Source organism: Nicotiana tabacum, chromosome 9 (genome assembly GCF_000715075.1).
Source record: "Nicotiana tabacum cultivar K326 chromosome 9, ASM71507v2, whole genome shotgun sequence".
NCBI classification, from domain to species: Eukaryota; Viridiplantae; Streptophyta; class Magnoliopsida; order Solanales; family Solanaceae; genus Nicotiana; species Nicotiana tabacum.
Genome location: NC_134088.1, coordinates 110,912,828 through 110,931,442, shown reverse-complemented (window position 1 = coordinate 110,931,442; position 18,615 = coordinate 110,912,828). Strand labels below are relative to the sequence as shown.

The 18,615-nt window shown below is 35.1% G+C and overlaps 2 protein-coding genes across 4 annotated transcripts; both read left to right on the top strand.

Moving 5' to 3' along the window:
* The first annotated feature begins 6,111 nt into the window (after positions 1-6,111).
* On the top strand, positions 6,112-12,115 carry LOC107780841 (uncharacterized). Its single transcript, XM_016601440.2, has 10 exons — positions 6,112-6,425; positions 6,699-6,749; positions 7,223-7,339; positions 8,269-8,751; positions 9,520-9,971; positions 10,475-10,574; positions 10,685-10,750; positions 10,847-10,936; positions 11,061-11,180; positions 11,622-12,115. Exons 1-10 carry the CDS (start codon positions 6,378-6,380, stop codon positions 11,928-11,930), a joined length of 1,836 nt encoding a protein of 611 aa, XP_016456926.1. The 5' UTR covers positions 6,112-6,377; the 3' UTR covers positions 11,931-12,115.
* Positions 12,116-13,855: 1,740 nt separating this feature from the next.
* LOC107780842 (uncharacterized) lies at positions 13,856-17,533 on the top strand. 3 transcript variants are annotated; one of them, XM_016601442.2, is made up of 9 exons: positions 13,856-14,050; positions 14,369-14,436; positions 14,894-15,021; positions 15,148-15,328; positions 15,481-15,527; positions 15,642-15,711; positions 15,839-16,581; positions 16,662-16,718; positions 17,035-17,533. In XM_016601442.2, the coding sequence occupies exons 3-9, from the start codon at positions 14,908-14,910 to the stop codon at positions 17,212-17,214; spliced, it is 1,392 nt and encodes a 463-aa protein (XP_016456928.1). In that variant the 5' UTR covers positions 13,856-14,050; positions 14,369-14,436; positions 14,894-14,907; the 3' UTR covers positions 17,215-17,533. The 3 variants fall into 3 exon arrangements, with proteins under 3 accessions (XP_016456928.1, XP_016456927.1, XP_016456929.1); XM_016601441.2 differs by having other exon boundaries at positions 13,858-14,164; XM_016601443.2 differs by lacking the exon at positions 14,369-14,436 and having other exon boundaries at positions 13,912-14,050.
* Positions 17,534-18,615: the final 1,082 nt, after the last annotated feature.

The following is an 18,615-nucleotide window of genomic DNA, read 5'->3' as shown; positions in this document are numbered from 1 at the left end:
GGACCATGGACACTGAATCAATCACCGGAGTCTTTGCAGCCATATCTCGAACATAAGCTAGATAAGCCAAATAACCCTTCTCGACCATGTGTCGAGCTTTCAGGAAAGAGATAACCCGATTAGATGCATAACAGACGAACCCTTCCACTCCAATCTAGGCAACTCTAGCATCGCCAAGGTAACAGTCTTGACATGAAAATCAATGATGACATGATATGGAGACAGCCAATCTATGCCTAGGATAACCTCAAAGTCAGTCATATCGAGCAATAGAAGATCAGCTCTAGTCTCATAATCGCAAAAAGTCACGATACAAGACTGGTAAATCCGATCCACAAAAACAGAATCACCCAACTGGCATGGACACATATATAAGAGTACCTAAGGACTCGCGAGGAACACCTAGAAAATGAGAAAACAGAGATGAAACATATGAATATGTAAACCCTAGGTCAAATAGTACAGAAGCATCCCTACCAAGAACAGAAATAATACATGTGATCACGGCATCTGAGGCCACTGCATCTGGTCTGGCTGGAAAATCATAGAATCTAGCTGGAGCGCCACCTGACTAGAATCCACCTCTAGGGCAACCCCTACCCACCTGCCCTCCACCTTTGGGCGGCCAGATGGCTGGTGCAGTAGCTGGTGCGATAATCATAGGCTGATGACCCTGATGTACTGCCTTGCCCCCAAGTCTGGGACAAAACCTCTTCATGTGGCCAAGATCCCCGCACTCAAAATAATCCCTCGGAATAGTAGATTTCTGACCTGAAGTCTGACCCTGATGGCCTGGATACCCACTTGAGGAACCCTGAATAGTTGGCGGGTAGTAGAAGCTCTCTAGAATGGCGTAGAAATAGGGCTGCACCAGAGCACCCCAAGAAGGCGATGGTGCTAGATATGTGGGCATGCTAGACTTACCCCTCACAAACTGACCTCTGCCCCCAGACGAAGCACCACTGAACCCTTCAGAATATCGAAACCTCTTGTCCCTCGGCATCTTCTCTCAGCTCCACTGACGAACACCCTCGATCCTCCGAGCTATTTCCATAACCAGCTCGTAAGAAGTCCCTATCTTAACCTCTCGGGCCGTAGTGGCCTGGATACCAGAGTGAAAACCTGCAACAAACCTCTGCACTCTCTTTGCATCGATGAGGAGTATCATAAGTGCATGGAGAGACAACTCGGAGAATCTCGCCTCATAGTCGGTCACCGACATCTGACCCTGCTGGAGCTGCTCGAACTGAAATCGCAACTCTTTCTCTGATAGAGTGGAATATATCTATCTAGAAAGAGACGTGTGAACTGGTCACAAGTCAAGGGAGGAGAACCTACTGGTCTGTCGAGAAGATAGGACTACCACCATCTACGGGCCCTACCCTCCAGCTGAAAGGTGGTAAAGTCCACCCCGTAGGACTCCAATACCCTCATGTTGTGCAGTTTGTCCCTACAACAATCAATAAAGTCCTGGGGGTCCTCATGTTGCTCACCTCCAAAGACAGGAGGATGTAGCCTGGTCCATCTATCTAATAGCTTCTGCGGCTCATCGGCCGTAGCTGGTCTGGGCTCAAGTATAGCTGCTGCAACTGGCTGAGCTCCGCCCGCGGGTAGTGTGCCCGGGGTCTGATATATGACAGCTACATGCCCTGGAGCCTGAGCGATAGGGGTCTGTGCTCCCCCTCCCACCTGAGATGTGGATGAGTCTGCTGGAAATAAACCAACTTGCATCATAGAATCCATGAACCGCAGCATACAGCCCATGACCTCCTGGAATTCTGGTGCGGACATGAATCCACTGGGGATGACTCCGTTACAGGCATCTCACCATGCTCCTCAATAACAGGATCCCCCACTGGATCCACTAGTGGCATAACGGGAGCAACTCTAGGATGTCCTTGTCCTCTACCACGAGCTGGAGACGTCCCTCGGCCTCTGCCTCTAGCAACAGTGGGAGCAGCTCCTCCACGGCCGGGGACATTTGTCGCGCGTGTTCTCACCATCTGTGAGAGAATAAAAGAAAGATACTTAGCACAACATCAAATTCACGATAGGAGATGAAGAAAGAGTAGTTTCCTAGCACCCAATAGCCTCTCGAAGATAAATACGGACGTCTCTGCACCAATCCGCAAGACTCTGAGAGGCCTGCTCATGACTTTTGAGACAAACGTGAACCTAGTGCTATGATACAATGTTGTCACGACCCAATTTCTCCTATAGGCTGTGATGGCACCCAACGTCATCGCTAGGCAAGCCAGCGGTGAACTAGCCATGTATTTATTCTTTTTAATAATTTCAAAGTAGTTGATTTTTATTTATGAAGTAAATGAGAAGTGAAAAATTTAATAAAGTAAAGTGTAAACTAATAAAAGAGCAAATATGATGAAATAAATACTCAAAAACCATAAAGTGTCTACTAGCATGTTCCCAAGACCCTGTGTCACAAGTGTATGAGCTACTAGCAGAATATACAAAACAGCTATGTTATTGTCTGAAATAGGATAGACAGAAAGTAAATACAAAAGAGAGACCGCGGGTGCTGCAAAACGGACTCAGAGAGCAGCTCACCATTATGCCTTAGGATAACGGGGGTTTGCGCCTGGATGGACACCAGATGTACCTACCTCAGATCCTGCACGATTAGTGCAGAACTGTAGCGTCTGTACATAAACGACATGTACCTAGTAAGTATCCAGTCTAACCTCGAAGAAGTAGTGATGAGGGGTCGACATAGACACTTACTACGGGCCAATAATAAAATAAAGAAATAGGCATTGCGTACAAGAATAATAATAACAACACAATAACCAACAATGAATAAATAGTTCTTTAACTAATAGTAAACTTAGAAGTCTCCATTTGATACGTGCTAACTCCAACAATTTCAGGCCATTAAATAAATTATAACCTCTCAAGCGGTAAAATAATATCAAGTGAAATCGGACTCCGAGTTTTATCATGCACAATTTTATGTTGAGGTCGTACAACCCGATCCACAATACTGTGTGCACTGCCGAGGGTCGAACGGCACGAACCATAGATGCATCTATTATACTTCCGAGGCGAACGACCCGCTCCCATGAGAGTAGAGAAGTTTACATCGCTCGCGGAAGTACTTGCGACGCGAGAGGACATGGGTTTCTCAGAGTTATTATGTATTTTCTCAATTCTTCCCAAAATTAAGAAATCTAAATTGAAAATTTGAAACTTTAAAATTCCTAGTCTCAGCTCTATTCAAGTCAATTAATATGAACAATGAACACAATAGTACCATTAAAGCATGATGTGGATCTAAGACTACCCGGACATATCATGGAATATAGCTACGTACGGACTCTCGTCATCTAGTGCGTACGTAGCTCCCCACACAAGTAATACACAACAAGATACACCTAAGGGGATGAGTTCCCTTTTACAAGGTTAGGCAAGAGACTTACCTCATTCTCAAGCTCACTTTCGGCCCACAAATCCGCTCTAAATCCTTAACTTGGTGCCAAACAACCCGAAACTAGCCAAATATTATATAAATTAATCAATATACACTCACAAGTTCATAATTTAGCTATAAGATAAATTACCCAACCCAAATTGGAAGATTTCTAAAATTCACCATCGGGCCCACGTGCCCGGATTCTGAAATTTTTTTAAGATAAATATTACCCATAGCCTCACGAAATCAAATATATAATTTTTACTTAATTCCATGACCAATTTCGTGGTCAAATCTCATTTTTATCAAAATTCTAGATTTTTCTCAAAATCTCATTAATTTCATCATTTTTCCATGTTAAATCTACCTTTGATTCGTGTATTTAGCTAAAAAATTGATAGGGATCACTTACCTCTTGATGTAGATGAAATCCCTACACAAAATGCTCTCAAAATCGCCTAAGACCAAGTGGGAAGTGAGGGAAATAAAGCTATGTCCCGTAATAAAAGCTCTTGCACCAGTCGCAGATGTCGCATTTGCGATATCTTGTTCGCAATTGCGACAAAACCATCACAAATGCGAAGGCTGGCCATCTCTGACATGGTCGCAAGTTCGACCAAAAACTTTGCTAATGCGAAGAGGTGCTGATCGCAAAAGCGAAGGAAAAGCTCGCAAATGCGAGTCCTGCCTCACCCAGGCTTCATCGCAATTGCGAAGCCCACCTCGCAAATGCGAGGTTCGCAAATGCGAACAAAACCTCGCATTTGCGATACCTGAGGCACCAGCAAAAAAATAAGAAAAACTGAAGTCCTTCCACCCCTCCGAACGCGTCCGAAACTCACCCGAGCCCTCGGGGCTCCACACCAAACGTCCACACAAGTCTAAAAATACTGTACGAACTCGCTCGCATGATTAAATTACCGAAATAACATCTAAAATCACGAATCGGATGCCAAAATCCATGAATTAAATAATAAAACTCAAGCAATTCTAAAAACACTTCCACGCGTCCTATTCCAATCAAATCAACTCGGAATGACGTCAAATTTTGCATACAAGTCATAAACCACCATACAGAACTATTCTCTATCTCGACATCCCAAACAGACCTTGATAACACCAAAATCTACTCCAAACCAAACTTAAAGAACTTGAAAAAATATTCAATACGCCAATTTTCAATATTAAGCGTTGAAACGCTCCCGGGTCATCCGAAACCTGATCCGAACATACGCCCAAGTCCAAAATCATCATACGAACCTATTGAGACCATCAAATTCCAGTTCCGAGGTCGTTTACTCAAAATATTGATTCAAGTCAAACTTAACCATTTTAAGCCAATATTAAGGAGCTAAGTGTTCCGATTTCAACCTGAACCCTTCCAAACCTGAACTAACCATTCCTGCAAGTCATAAAACAGTAAAAGCACATACAGGGAGTCTTAATTAGGGAAGCGAGGATCTAGAAAGCAAAACGACCGGTCGGGTCATTACACTCTCTATATATTTTTTATATTTTATCCTAAAGATTGCCAAGTGGCTTTTATTAGCTTGCCACTTGGCTTATCCACGATGCCAATTTTATATATATATATATATACAGATTGGGAATTCTTCCTTATCATTTAGTAGCATCCACATTAATGTAGTCCTTAAGGGGTTTTGCGAGTCTTGTTTAGGGGGAGAATTATTTTGATAAGTGTTAGCCTGCCACTTGTGTGAGCCTTTTTATGAGATTGTTCTATCGGTATTTTGTGCTCTCTTTTATATAGTGGATTGCTCACCTTCGCTTGTGGAGTTAGGTCAATTGATCGAATCACGTTAAATGTTTGTGTCTCTTTTAGTATATTTCTCTTTTGCTATATGCTTTGTTAGCTTCTTCATGACACTTAATTATTTTGATCCTAACATAGATGATCGATGATTGATGAGAGCGTGAATAAACTAGAAAAACAGAGAACGACGTGTGCATACACAAATACGTGTAAGAAAGAGAGGAGCTTTTATGGATGAGATAATGTGTAGCTAGAATTGTAGGATTATCCAAATTTCTGGAAGAGAATATATGGAATATCTATTATATATCTTCACCATGATTAGGATCTTGTTTTGAATTAACTAAATCTGAGCTATGTGTCTCCTATTTGTATAGAAACTTGAGAAAATGGAGAGTATGAAAAATAGAGAAGAGTCGAATCCAGCAACTAGAAAAATGCCGTATATATACAGTGATTTATAGATATCTCTAACGATATTTGATCGAGCCAAAAGAAACCTATATCCTCATCTGAATTTTGTTCTTCCTGTTTTCAGTTTTTGCTTAAATGAACCAAAAGTTAGGCAACCTTTCAATACTCATAACTACTTTTCATTTTTTACTTTTGATCGCATCTCTTCTTTTTTTGTTCAACGTGATGATCATTACTTACTCCTTAATTTACACGTCTTAATACTGCAAAATACGCAATCTTTTTTTCTACTAAGGCAACAAAAGCCAAACTATTATACCAAAAAAGAACAAATACGTAATCTTTAAGGCCTATAAATTCTACAAGTGCAAGCTACGCCAAAGTTTTTATATGAAAATAAAATTTGACGACTCTCCCCTCTCTTTGTATGATCTCCCTCTCCTATTTCTACAACTATACTATCCCATTACTACAACTATATCATATTGATAGCTCCCTTTCATCATTTTCTCATCAAAATTACTACACATACTTCATTTCTCAATATATATGTATTAAAACTAGATATGTCAACAACTTCAACAATCACAACCACCACAAAAACCCTACCATACCATACCATTGCTTCTTGCCCAAGTTAATTAAAGTTATACTCAATATTCATCTCAATAATAATAGTAACACAACAGTTTTACTAATCAATACCTCATGAGTACCATTTCCTTTGGAACAACAACGTCTTTTAAGTTTTTCTAGCTCATGGCAAATCAACAAGATTTGGCAGTTCATTTTCCAGCCCAGATTATTGTGAGTTTGCCTTATATTTTTTAGTGCCTTACATGGGATTTCAAAATTCTATTAGGGTTTTGTCATCTTGTTTCGTTCTTGGACATTTATGGTATACACTTTTTCTCAGTGCGGCAGATTCAGAATTTAGAATCAGCACAATCTGTTCTTTATATGTAGATATTTTTATTTCTTTTTTCTCTCACACACGTAAAGACGCAATAGGTTCCCATTCTGGATCCTCCATTTCTTTTTTGTTTTTGTGTTGAGATGTTGTTGGTTTATGTTTTTCAGAGAAAGAAGAAAATTGGTGGACAACAAAAGAAAGAGGAACTAGAAAAAGAGGTATGGGTGTGATTCTGTGTTCTTTTCTTCTTTGACTTCTTTTGCATGGTACGTATTATTAAAAATATGACCAATTATTTAGAAGTACTTGGCATATATAGGTGATGGTCATGTACCTTTGGCCTATGCTCTTTTAGTAGGTTAGTCATACGTATGAATGTTGCTAAATTTGCAATTGGAATCCAAAGATATGCTCTTTATTTTCTTAGGATTACAAAGTCTATATAAGTAAAGCAATAAGAAGGAATTTCCACCATTATTACCATAAAGATTTTAAATATCAGACAATCTTATGGGCACAAAGTCTAATTCAATGGAGATTTCAAGGATTTAGATCCCATATTATTCCTCGTCCTATTCTTTCTTACAGATTCCATTCCGGCTTTACATATATATAGCTGACGTAGAAATCATTGATATATTCCCAGAAATAAAAGAACCGTTTATTTCTTTTGGTCTTATACTCTTTTTAGGTTGCTGAGCTTAAGAAAATGTTGAATCATGAACAAAAAGTACATGAATTTCTGGAGAAAGTGTATCAGCGAAAGGATGGTTCATCTTTCAGTATTCCAAATTACCTTCCTCCTAAGGTAATTTAATTTCTTAGTGAAATGTTTTATAAATTTAATTTTGTTTTGTGCCTTCAATTTTCTGTGTGTATCCAACTTTTGATGGAATGATCTTCTCTTCTTCCTAAGATTTCATGATTAACACAAGCTTAGAAGAAAAGTTAGATTTTCTTCAATGATTTAGTTACACGTGGAATTGTGTATTTATTTTTTGGAAAAAATATCACTAAAATGCAAATCATAGCCTCTAAATTTACACGGTAAGAATGGGAACTTTTTTTGAATATGAAGAAACTACCTTTTGTCATCAAAGGATCTGACGTTTACTTTCTACCTAAGCTTGATTCAACCAACCATCCCTATGTACCTACTAAAGCTACAAACTATTTTTTTTAAATTTCTTTTCTTAAAGATTTTGTACGAAATTGGATCCATAGCAAGCCATTGTTGTTCTGGATATGAACATGATTTTTTTTTTTGGGTTATAATCCCAAAATCATTAGTTTCTTCTCCATATATACTAATGGATTTAAGTTATATATGTATATTGATCGTGTAAAGATTTTGTTTACTATCGATGTAGATTGCCGATTATCATTTGTATTAAGTCATATATGTAGTAAATCAAGCAATATTTATCGTAGAATTTTACTTGTAATTATTACCTTATAAGTAACGTGATTATATATATTTATATCGTTAGTCCGTCAAACTTAATCTTAAACTCTGCAGGGGTGGAGCTAGAGTATCGGGAGCGGGTTCGACAGAACCTAGTAGCTTTGGTTCGAACCCTGTATTTGTCTTAAAATATCCATTAAATATGTATAAATTATTAATTTAGAACTCAATAACTTAAAACGATCAGAATCCCAAACCCATAAACTTGAAATCCTAGCTCTGCCTCTGAAACTCGAACCTAATTGGTACTGACTAAATTGCAAATTTTGTAGATGAAGGAGCTGTTAGCAGAGCTTGCCATGGTTGAAAATGAGATAGCTAAGTTGGAAAGCCAAATCAGTCAACTACAATGTGATGTGAATAAGGAGAAGGAAATCAACATTACTGAAAAAGCCAAGTCCAAACAATTTGTACCAAAGCTGAAACAATCGCAACAACATGGAATTATCAACAGCTCTCATAATATTTCATCACTTCCACCAAATCCAAACAAATTCAAAGGGTTAAATGATCAGAAGTTGCCATTTGAGACTAAGGCTTTGCATTTCATTAGCAAAGCTATAAAAGGTGATTATGGTCTTAATGATTTCAGAATCAATGAGAAAATAATGATGAAGTCAAAAGTCAATATTACTGATCAGGAGGAAAATCAATTACATCAAGAAGTTCGAACATTTGGTGAAAGAATTTCAAGGAAAAGTGGGATGATTAAAACTCCCTCTCCTTTAAGAGAACCAAGAAATCCAACTCCAAGAGTAAGTTCTTTATTATTAATATTCTGATTCTTAGTAATAGTATTTCAAGATTTTTTATGGGTTAATTTCACGACGGATTAATTGTAGTAAAGCCATAAAGTTAAACTTTTTATACAAAAAATTACATCTATTATCCTTAAATTTCCTGTAAAATGCAAAATGCGAAATAAGCACCGCCACATCATCAAAATCAATTAAAATTAGGAACAATATCAGATATTTTTTTATGGTTGTTAGATGTATATTTGGTAATTTTATTTTATGTGCCAGATTATTGCCAATGTATTCATAAAGAGCTTAGTTTTTAAGAATTTTAGACCAGATTTATGATAAACTTTGATTTTTAACTAGCCCAACACTAACTCTTCGATATATTTCTTGCTGGAAGTACCCCAGATCCCATTGATAACGAGTGAGCCCAAATAATTCAATCAGGATAGCTGTTGAACCATATCACATAGTTCCGGCAATAATAAAAGCGTAAAAAAGACTGCAGCGATACTGCTGGAAAGAACGATTTTAATTTTTCTTTCTGATGATTTGACAGTGCTTATTCGATAATTATTTGATATGCCAGCTTAATTGTGATTTCTAGCATTGTGGTCATGAATTTTCAACTATTTTTATTTTAGGCGAAATATTAGATTACTTGACGAATATTTTTTTGTTAATAATTTAGTTTACTTTGTTGCAACAGACCTTTAATTCGTGAAACTAACTCCAAATTTTGTATAATTTTCTTGATTCGATCTATTTTTGATCTTTCAGAGAGAACGTAACGCAGAAATCCCAAAGTTTATGTCTACTCCAATACACGAACTTCAGCCAAAAGTAATGCCAAGTCCACTTCACACAGAAGAAGACACAATTCATAGATGGCCACCAAATAAATTATCTGAAAACATTATGAAATGTTTGATATTTATTTTTATAAGGTTGCTTAGAACGTCAAGAGCAATGGAGTTAGAAAAATCAGGTCCTATTGGTAGGTCAAGCAATTTCTCTTTAAGTTTCAGAGCTGAACCAAATTTGAACTCGAAAACAAGCCTTTTGATTCAGAAAGATTCAAGACAACAAGATCCATATGGTATTTTTGATTCAGAAGAGTCTATTCCAAGAGATATTGGCCCTTACAAGAATTTGGTTAGATTTGCAAAAAGTTCTATGGAGGCAAAATGCATCTCGAGTTCTAATTCCATCCCTCTATTTCAAAAGCTCAAGTATGTCAAAACCTTTAGAAATTTTATTTTTATATATTTTTTCCTACATGCAAATTAATTACTTATGAGTTTAACTTCTGAACACAACAATGTAAAGAACTTTTACATTATCATATCATGTCATCTAAAAGATAACTACAAGTAACTGTCAGAATAAATGAAATAATTATATGAAAATAAAAAAGTATGTTATCTGCAATCACAATCAAACTTCTCTATAACAATCTTATTTTTTCGGAATTTTTTTGGATATAAAGTGAAATGTGTTATAGAGAACATATACTATCATAGCACGAAAAATGATTCTATAAAAAATTTGGTTTTTATAGTGAATGATTGTTATATATAGTGATGTTGTATAACAAGTTAAATTATACTGATAGCCTAAAAAATTCTTTACATTCTCACCGCATATAAGTTAAATTCTTTTATTTTTCTGTTTGCAACATATGGTTTCTCTTCTAAATGGAGTAATATTTTTCTTGTATTTTTTATAATTTCAGGCTTATGATGAACAGTCTACAGAATGTAGATTTAAGACTGCTGAGTTACCAACAGAAGCTAGCATTTTGGATCAACATGTACAACGCTTGTATCATGCATGTACACTAGATTAAGCTTTATTCTTTTCATTTTTTTCTAAATATTAATATAACTAGTTTAATCCAGTTATAAATTAAAGTACATATATCTTTTTTGAATTCTTATTCCAGGGGTTTCTTCAACATGGAGTTCCTTCCAGTTCTAATCCTGAAAAGTTTCTGTCACTTATGAACAAGGTGATTAATACTTTCGTATTTTCTTGATAAAATTTTCGTATTTTCGTATTTTCATATATTAAGTAGGAATTTACGTAAGAATTGATTGATTTTCAGGCAACTTTAAACATTGGTGGCAATACGATAAATGCACATGCAATCGAGCATTTTATCTTGAGAAAACCAGTAAATTCACCTGCAAAAGAGGTAAATTACCTTTAACTTGTACCAACTTGTTTTGAGACTGAGGCTTATAATTAGTTATTGTTTGCTTGTATTTTTGCATGTAATGTATGTTATATCTTACAATATCGATATGATATTTAAATAGGTAAATCGAAAAGGTGAAAAAGAGGATAAAGAAACTTTAGTTCGTGGATTACATGGACTTGAATCATTCGATCCAAATATCATGTTTGCCTTATGTTGTGGCACACGTTCTTCTCCAGCAGTAAGTCAATATATTACCATAACATAATTGCTTATTATATGGAATTGCACTTTTCGAAAGTAAAGTTTGTTTGAAGCAAATATTTTTTATGCATTTAGAGTCTTTCAATTCGTTATAGTCTAGATATTTAATATTATTTCAAGAATTTTTTTTATCTTCACCCCATTATATATTCTGAAAGTTGGTCTGATTGGTGACTTCAGAAAGTATTAAGTGGACAATAATTTGGGTCTAGTGAGACAATATAAATTACGAAAATCAGTTGCACGATACATTTTCCTTTCCTTAATTGAATGTTAACTTGTTAATTATATTGGAAGGATTTAATTTAGTATATTTTTACATGTTATAGCAGGTTATTTTCAGGCAACTAAAACTTGTACTTACCTTTTAAGTGACAATTTGCACTGAAGTTAAGCTCTAATGAAAATGAATGTGCAGGTGAAGATATATACAAGTGACGGGGTTACAGCTGAGTTAGAAAAATCAAAGTTAGAATATTTACAAGCTTCACTAATTGTAACAAGCACAAAGAAAATAGCTATACCAGAGCTTCTGCTAAGAAATATGAATGACTTTGCTCAAGATTTGGACTCATTAATAGAGTGGATTTGCCAGCAATTACCTACATCAGGTTCATTGAGGAAATCCATTGTTGATTGTTTCAGAGGTGTTAATGGAGGCAAAGTGTCCACCATTGTTGAGAAGATACCTTATGATTTCGAGTTTCAATATCTGTTATCTGTATAAAATTGATTTGCATTTTTTAATGCAGTTTTTGCTTCATAATTAGTCGTCATTTGTATTTAGAGGAACCTTTTCTATTACGTGTATATGTGAAGGAATTACAATAAGTGGTGAAAAGAAAGGTGATCACTTGCTGCTTTATAGGGTTGTTTTGGAAGACCCTTTCTTGATTGGAAAATATTTACATATCCTCTATGTTTGCATCAAATTGTGCTAGTTTATCATAATCAAATGATAAATCGAGGCAATAGTGCATACGGTTAAACCACTATGTAATAGTCATTCTTTATAATAGCCCTTCACTATAACGGACAAGCTTTCTTTGAAACCAATTTTTTATATTATGTTACCATATATGTTCTACTTCACTATAACAACAAAAAAAATGTCTGAACAAACAAGGATATTATAGAGAGGTTTGACTGTAGTACTTATTAACTAACCATGCATAATTCAATAAAAAGATATTTATGTGATGAATAGTGACAGAATGTCATGTATATTTGTTAATTTGATGGAAATACTAGGTGTAGATAATTTTTTTTATTTTCATTTGAACAGCAATGGTCACTTACTCTTTTTTTTTTCAATTTAAAATTAAATAATCTTTCAATCGTCCTCTGATCCTTTTTTCTTTTGGGACAAGTGGAGTATAAACTATATTTAAAATAACGGCAAAGGGCTAAATATATCTCTCTACTTTTGAAAATGATCTAAGAATACTTCTCTTTATACTATTGGGTTATCTATACCCATGCAGTCATACTTTGGGTTCAAATATACCCCTCATTTAAACGGAGGGACACGTCTCATCGTCATGTTGGTCAATTCTAAATATCTCCTAATTAAAAAGAAACATTACTCATACACGAAAAATATATTTTTTTTTGTGTAAAAACTGGAAAAAACTAAAATTATTTTTACTAAAAACTGAAAAAACGAAAATATTTTTTATTCCAGTTTTTACAAAAAAAACTGCCTTAGAAAAAACTGAAAAATATTTTCTAAAACAATATTTTTGTAAAAACTAAAAAAAAAGGGCTGAAAATCAATTTTCTAAAGCAATTTTTTTTGTATAAACTAGAAAAAAACTGAAATATTTTTTATTAAAAACTGAAAAAAACAAAACAATATTTGTTTTTTCAGTTTTTACAAAAATATTGCTTTAAAAAATTACTTTTAGTTTTTTTTTCAATTTTTACAAAAAAGATTGTTTGGAAAATATTTTTCAGCTTTTTTTAAAAGCAGTATTTTTGTAAAAACTGGAAGAAATTTTTTTTTGTTTTTTTCAGTTTTTAGTAAAAAATATTTCAGTTTTTACAAAAACACTGCTTTAGAAATTTACTTTTTAGTTTTTTTTTTCCAGTTTTTACAAAAATATTATTTTAGAAAATATTTTTCAGCTTTTTTTAAAGCAGTTTTTTTGTAAAAACTGGAAAAAAAATATTTTCGTTTTTTTCAGTTTTTAGTAAAAAAAAAAATCAGTTTTTACAAAATTTTACAAAAAAAAAATATTTTTCGGGTATAGATAATGAGTCTTTTTAATTAATTAGGAGATATTTAGAATTGACCAACAGGACGATGACACGTGTCCCTCCATTTAAATGAGGGTATATTTGAACCCAAAGTATGACTGGGGTATAGATAACTCAATAGTATAACGAGAGGTATTTTTAGACCATTTTTAAAAGTAGAAGTGTATATTTAGCCTTTTGCCGTTAAAATAAAAATGAATAAGGTAGAATCTAATACAAAATTGAGAATATTCGGATTATTATAGGTAAGAATATAAATTTCTGTCATTAGAATGATGACAAAAATTGGATATTAAAACTGAATATTTCCAAATTCTTTTTTAAGGTTGTACCGTTTCATACGTACAATAAGATAGCCAAATAACACGCCTCCACGTATCACCTTTTCCGGACACCAACACCATAATTCCAATTCGCTTCTGTATGTAACTTCACGTCCGTCTCCACTCTCTCTGTGAAAAGACAAAATCAGCTCCCACTACTGAAACAGAGGCAGCTACAGACTACAGCTAGCTGCTTCATTCCTTTTGGTTTTTTGCTTTTCCACGTGTCCTTTTCTGATACGAAACTCTGCTACATGCATTAAATGTATAAAACTTTTCTGAGATTTCTTTAGTTTTTGGTTTTTGTTTCACAGTATGGTTCTTAATTTATGTTTGAAAAAATAGTATGATCAGAGCCTTTTGTTCTTGTTTATGCAAGGTTTGTTTTCTCCCTTTTCTTTTGCGGTTTCTGTCTTCAGGCCGTCTCATATTTGTATATGTTTTTCTCATTTGCATGCATTTTCTCATAATTCTTGAATCATTACTTGTCCCCGTTAATCTTTTAGTACCTTTTTATATAGTACCCAAAATTGACTGCATAAGAAAACATGTGATGTTTTAACACAAGATTGTTTTGTTTTAGGTTCACGTTGCTGATGTTTTAGTTCTTCATATGGCCTGTTGGTATCGAATCTCTAATTTTTTATAAAGGTATATATTGTGAGACTCTGAAGCTTTTTTAGTCAAAGTTTTGTTCCATAACTTGTGGATTAAATGATTTCATTTAGTTGATTATGCATTTTCTTATGCTTCTTGCTCTTGGACCTGAACAATTCCAATAAAATGTTATGATCTTTCTTTATGGTCATTTTTGCAATCTTTGGAGTTTCTAGTTCATGTTTGAAGTATGACTACATCAGTTATTGTTATTATTAATCTTTTTGGCTCCATATTTCTGGAATACAAGGTATATATGTATATGCCTAAAGGATGTTATTTAATTGGTATTTCCAAATGGATGAAATACACTGTTACTTGTTACTGATTAGTTATTACTTCATATGTACATATTATTGGTTCTTTTTGCAACACTGCAAATGCACATCATTTCCTTTACTAGTATACCATGCTAAGGCTGCAATGTTTTATTTTGTTCTGTTTCTGGTAGTCATTCTCAAGAAAATGTTAGGAAAAGTTGGACAAAAGTGTAAAATGCAGAGTGCTCTAGATTCATTGCAATACAGCTCAAAGACACCGAATGCGAGTGCAAGCATCTTTCGACAGGAGCCAGAACAGGTACCTAAACATTCTGGTGGACAACTAGTTTAGATTTCACTTCATTCGGCTGTTCAAGAATATGTTGCACATTCTGATCAATAATCTTTTTTATTTTATTTTGTTTAAATTTTTATGTTCTTTTAGGTCGTAGGCGGTGCCTCTGATTATTTTGCATCAGAGGAGGAAGCCATAGGTGTGGAACATCTATTAGCAGAACCTGAGTATGATGATATAGTTGATACTCTTCTAGATCTTAAGACATGTACATTCAGTGTTCCAGAGAGCTACTTTAAGGATTTTTCAGCTCTAGAGTCTGTTGATCATGGTACTTACTAATTAGTCTTATGAACTTGAGCTATGCGAATCAGATGAGAGTAAATGGCTACTTAGAGTGGTTCATTGACTGCTGATTTCTATTTATCTTTCTTAGTTTTTCCATAACTAATACTATATTTTGGTCTCTGGTCTTTCACCTAGATGCACTTCCCACAACTCTTACCGAAGTGGATGAAACGAGGGAGAAGGTATGTGTCCTTGTGAGCAAGGCATAATTGTTAAGTCCAATTTGTTTTCTGTTTTTATGTCGTTCCATAGCCTTTTCATTGTCACTGATTATTTGAACATACCTGATTTTGCAGCTTCTTGATGGATTTTCAAACGGATATGACGAAAATTATTGCTCCATTTCATGTGAAGATTACCTTTTGGGTAAACAGTTGTTGCATTTCCCATATCATGCTTGTCTACTCTTTCCTTTTCCTACTTTGTTTCTGTCCTAATTAAATATCTTTTAGCTGATAACTTAATTTTAGTCCTGCTATCCTCGATTTATCAGATATTGAAGTTGAGGAAGAGACTCCCACTCTCCATGATGTCGATATATCCTATATTGAAGATGTGAATTTGGAAAACCAGCTTGCTGGTTCAGATGGAAAAAATTGTGGCATTGATGTGTTAAAGTTGTCTGATGCAAGAAACTCATCTGATTATGATTCTCTGCTGTTAGACAATCGCAATTGTCTGCAATTTGATGACATGTCATCCGATAAACTACTCGAGGTGTTCAGGAAGATGTTTGGACATCAAACTTCTGTCACGGATAAGCAATGGCTGAAGCACCACATAACATTTGGTTTGCAAAACCAGGACATGAAATGTTCTCTAGTTTCGAGTGAAATTGAAGGGGCTAAAGTCCTCCCACCAGAAAGTCGTGAAGAGCTCCTTAAAGCATCTACTGCCTTTGCAAGTGTATTCAATTTCCGAAAAAAGCCAAGGGTTCAACATGTGAAAAGGAGAGAACATATCCAATGGAATTCCTTCAAATGCTTATCTGAGGCACAAGTTGATTCTTCTGGCATTCTTTCTGACCAGTCGAATGATAATACTACATCTGAAGATGATTGGACTATAGGGACTGAGACCCCAGGCACTAACCAAAACAGAAAACATAACTATTGGTCAACACCTGAGGTCCTAAAGTTGGTGGATGGTGTATCTAAGTATGGTGTAGGCAGATGGACTGACATAAAGAGGTTATATTTCCAATCATCTGCGCATCGTAGCCCACCTGATCTGAAGGTATGCAACTGTAGTATCATATAGTAATTTGCTGCTTTCCATAAATTTTTGATATGATTTTAGTCCCTTGTTTCTGACAGGACAAATGGCGGAATCTTCTGAGGGCTAGCCGCCAATGTTTGAAGAGCCGGAGAGGGGTATGGTATTCCTCCTATCAGTTGAAACTCTCTAATCTGTCCCTTTTCATTTCAATTTTAATTCAAAGTCATTCACTTTTATGATTCTTTGCACACAATTAATATGAATATCATGTTGCAAAGCCACATCCTTTTCCTTACGAGTGTGTCATGGTATTATTTTTGGAGCTACTGCTCCCTTTAATAAATAGGAGAGATTTTATGGCAATATTTAAGGCATTTGCTATTCTGAATTTCCTTTTTTCTTGATCAGCTCTTACTCGATTGCTTAGCTTTTTCAGTGGCTTTTTTTATTCAAAAACTATGAGATTTGCAGGTCGCGGCAAAGCAGAATCATGGTTGGTCCTCAATTCCTCACCATGTGTTGAATCGTGTTCAGGAGCTTGCTGTCATCTATCCATATCCGAGGAAACGTAGAGCAAGAGTTTTGCCAACAGTATTTGTTGCCTCTTCTTCAACAGAGTCTGATAACCGGTGCTTCTCTTTGAACGCGTAGAATGCATTGAAGATCGCATACTCCATTAGATACCAAGATATACTATACAAGAAGGATTATACCTATGCAAAAAGATTACATACATTTGAAAGAAATATTCCTAATATTTTTGTAAGTTACTAATTTGGAGCTGATACAAGTTCAAGCTAGAGACAGAGCTTACAGATTGTAGTTAATTTTGTTCTAGTTTAAAATCGTTTTGTCAGAATGCTTATCAACATTTCCAGGACTGAAGAAAGTGGTTGCAGTTATCTTTGTTGATTCATGTATAACTGCGAGTGTTTCTACATAATTTCATTAGTAACCCTTTTCCCATTCACGTTTTTTCTTTTTCATTTTAAAACTCATTATGTCCAATATTATGTAAGACTGTTCAGATAACAATACAAAAGCGCCAATATGATGTAGACAAAAGTATGGCAAGAATGCATGATTTCCAAGAAATGTACAGTGGTCTTATGGCTTAATAGATATTCTTTTGCATACTTAAAATGCTTAACGAAAAGGTTGATTAGAACACCTCATGGTAAGTTCCAGGAGAGATGACAGATCCTGGCACCTTGGCCAAACACAACGCTCTTGAACACTGAATGATCCACAATTCTTAGGGGAAGTTACACATTTAGCCGCTCGGCCAAAAATATTAACAGCCCTTAGTTGGTATACATAAATTATGCACTAATTATGCATGGCTAAAAACGTAAATACACATTTGCCGGTTATATTTTTGGGTGGACGACTACGTACTGAGGAAATGGCATGGGATAGTCACTTTTTAATATGGTATTTAGTTTTTATCCAGTATTTTTAATGCTGAGCAAAAATAGCCACTTACTCTATTAAAATTAATACAAAAAGATGTTTTTACCCTTTCTTCATGAGTGTTGTGTAAATATTAAGGACATGGTGTCCTTAACATTTACACTGCACACATGAAGTTAAGGAGGACATGTCCTTAACATTTACATTACACATATGAAGTTAAGGACATGATGTCTTAAAGTTTAACATCGGAAGGTGCAAAAACAAGACACTTTGTCCTTAATATTTACACAGTATTCATGAAGTTAAGGACACCATGTCCTTAATATTTACACAACACTCATAAAGTTAAGGACACTATGTCCTTAACATTTACACTGCACGCATGAAGTTAAGGACACCATGTTACTATGTCCTTAACATTTACACTACACATATGAAGTTAAGGACATGAGGTCCTAAAGTTTAACAACAGAAGGTGCAAATATAAGTTAAGGACATTATGTCCTTAACATTTACACTGCACACATGAAGTTAAGGACGCCATGTCCTTAACATTTACACTACACATATGAAATTAAGGACATGATATCCTAAAGTTTAACAACGGAAGGTGCAAATACATGACACTTTGTCCTT

Bases quoted from the DNA above. Each gene is read 5' to 3' on its own strand.
- LOC107780841 (XM_016601440.2), top strand. From the start codon at position 6,378: ATGGCAAATCAACAAGATTTGGCAGTTCATTTTCCAGCCCAGATTATT. The intron at 6,426-6,698 runs GTGAGTTTGCCT...TATGTTTTTCAG, and splicing joins ATTTTCCAGCCCAGATTATT to AGAAAGAAGAAAATTGGTGG. The intron at 7,340-8,268 runs GTAATTTAATTT...CAAATTTTGTAG, and splicing joins CAAATTACCTTCCTCCTAAG to ATGAAGGAGCTGTTAGCAGA.
- LOC107780842 (XM_016601442.2), top strand. From the start codon at position 14,908: ATGTTAGGAAAAGTTGGACAAAAGTGTAAAATGCAGAGTGCTCTAGAT. The intron at 15,022-15,147 runs GTACCTAAACAT...ATGTTCTTTTAG, and splicing joins TTCGACAGGAGCCAGAACAG to GTCGTAGGCGGTGCCTCTGA. The intron at 15,329-15,480 runs GTACTTACTAAT...TCTTTCACCTAG, and splicing joins TCTAGAGTCTGTTGATCATG to ATGCACTTCCCACAACTCTT.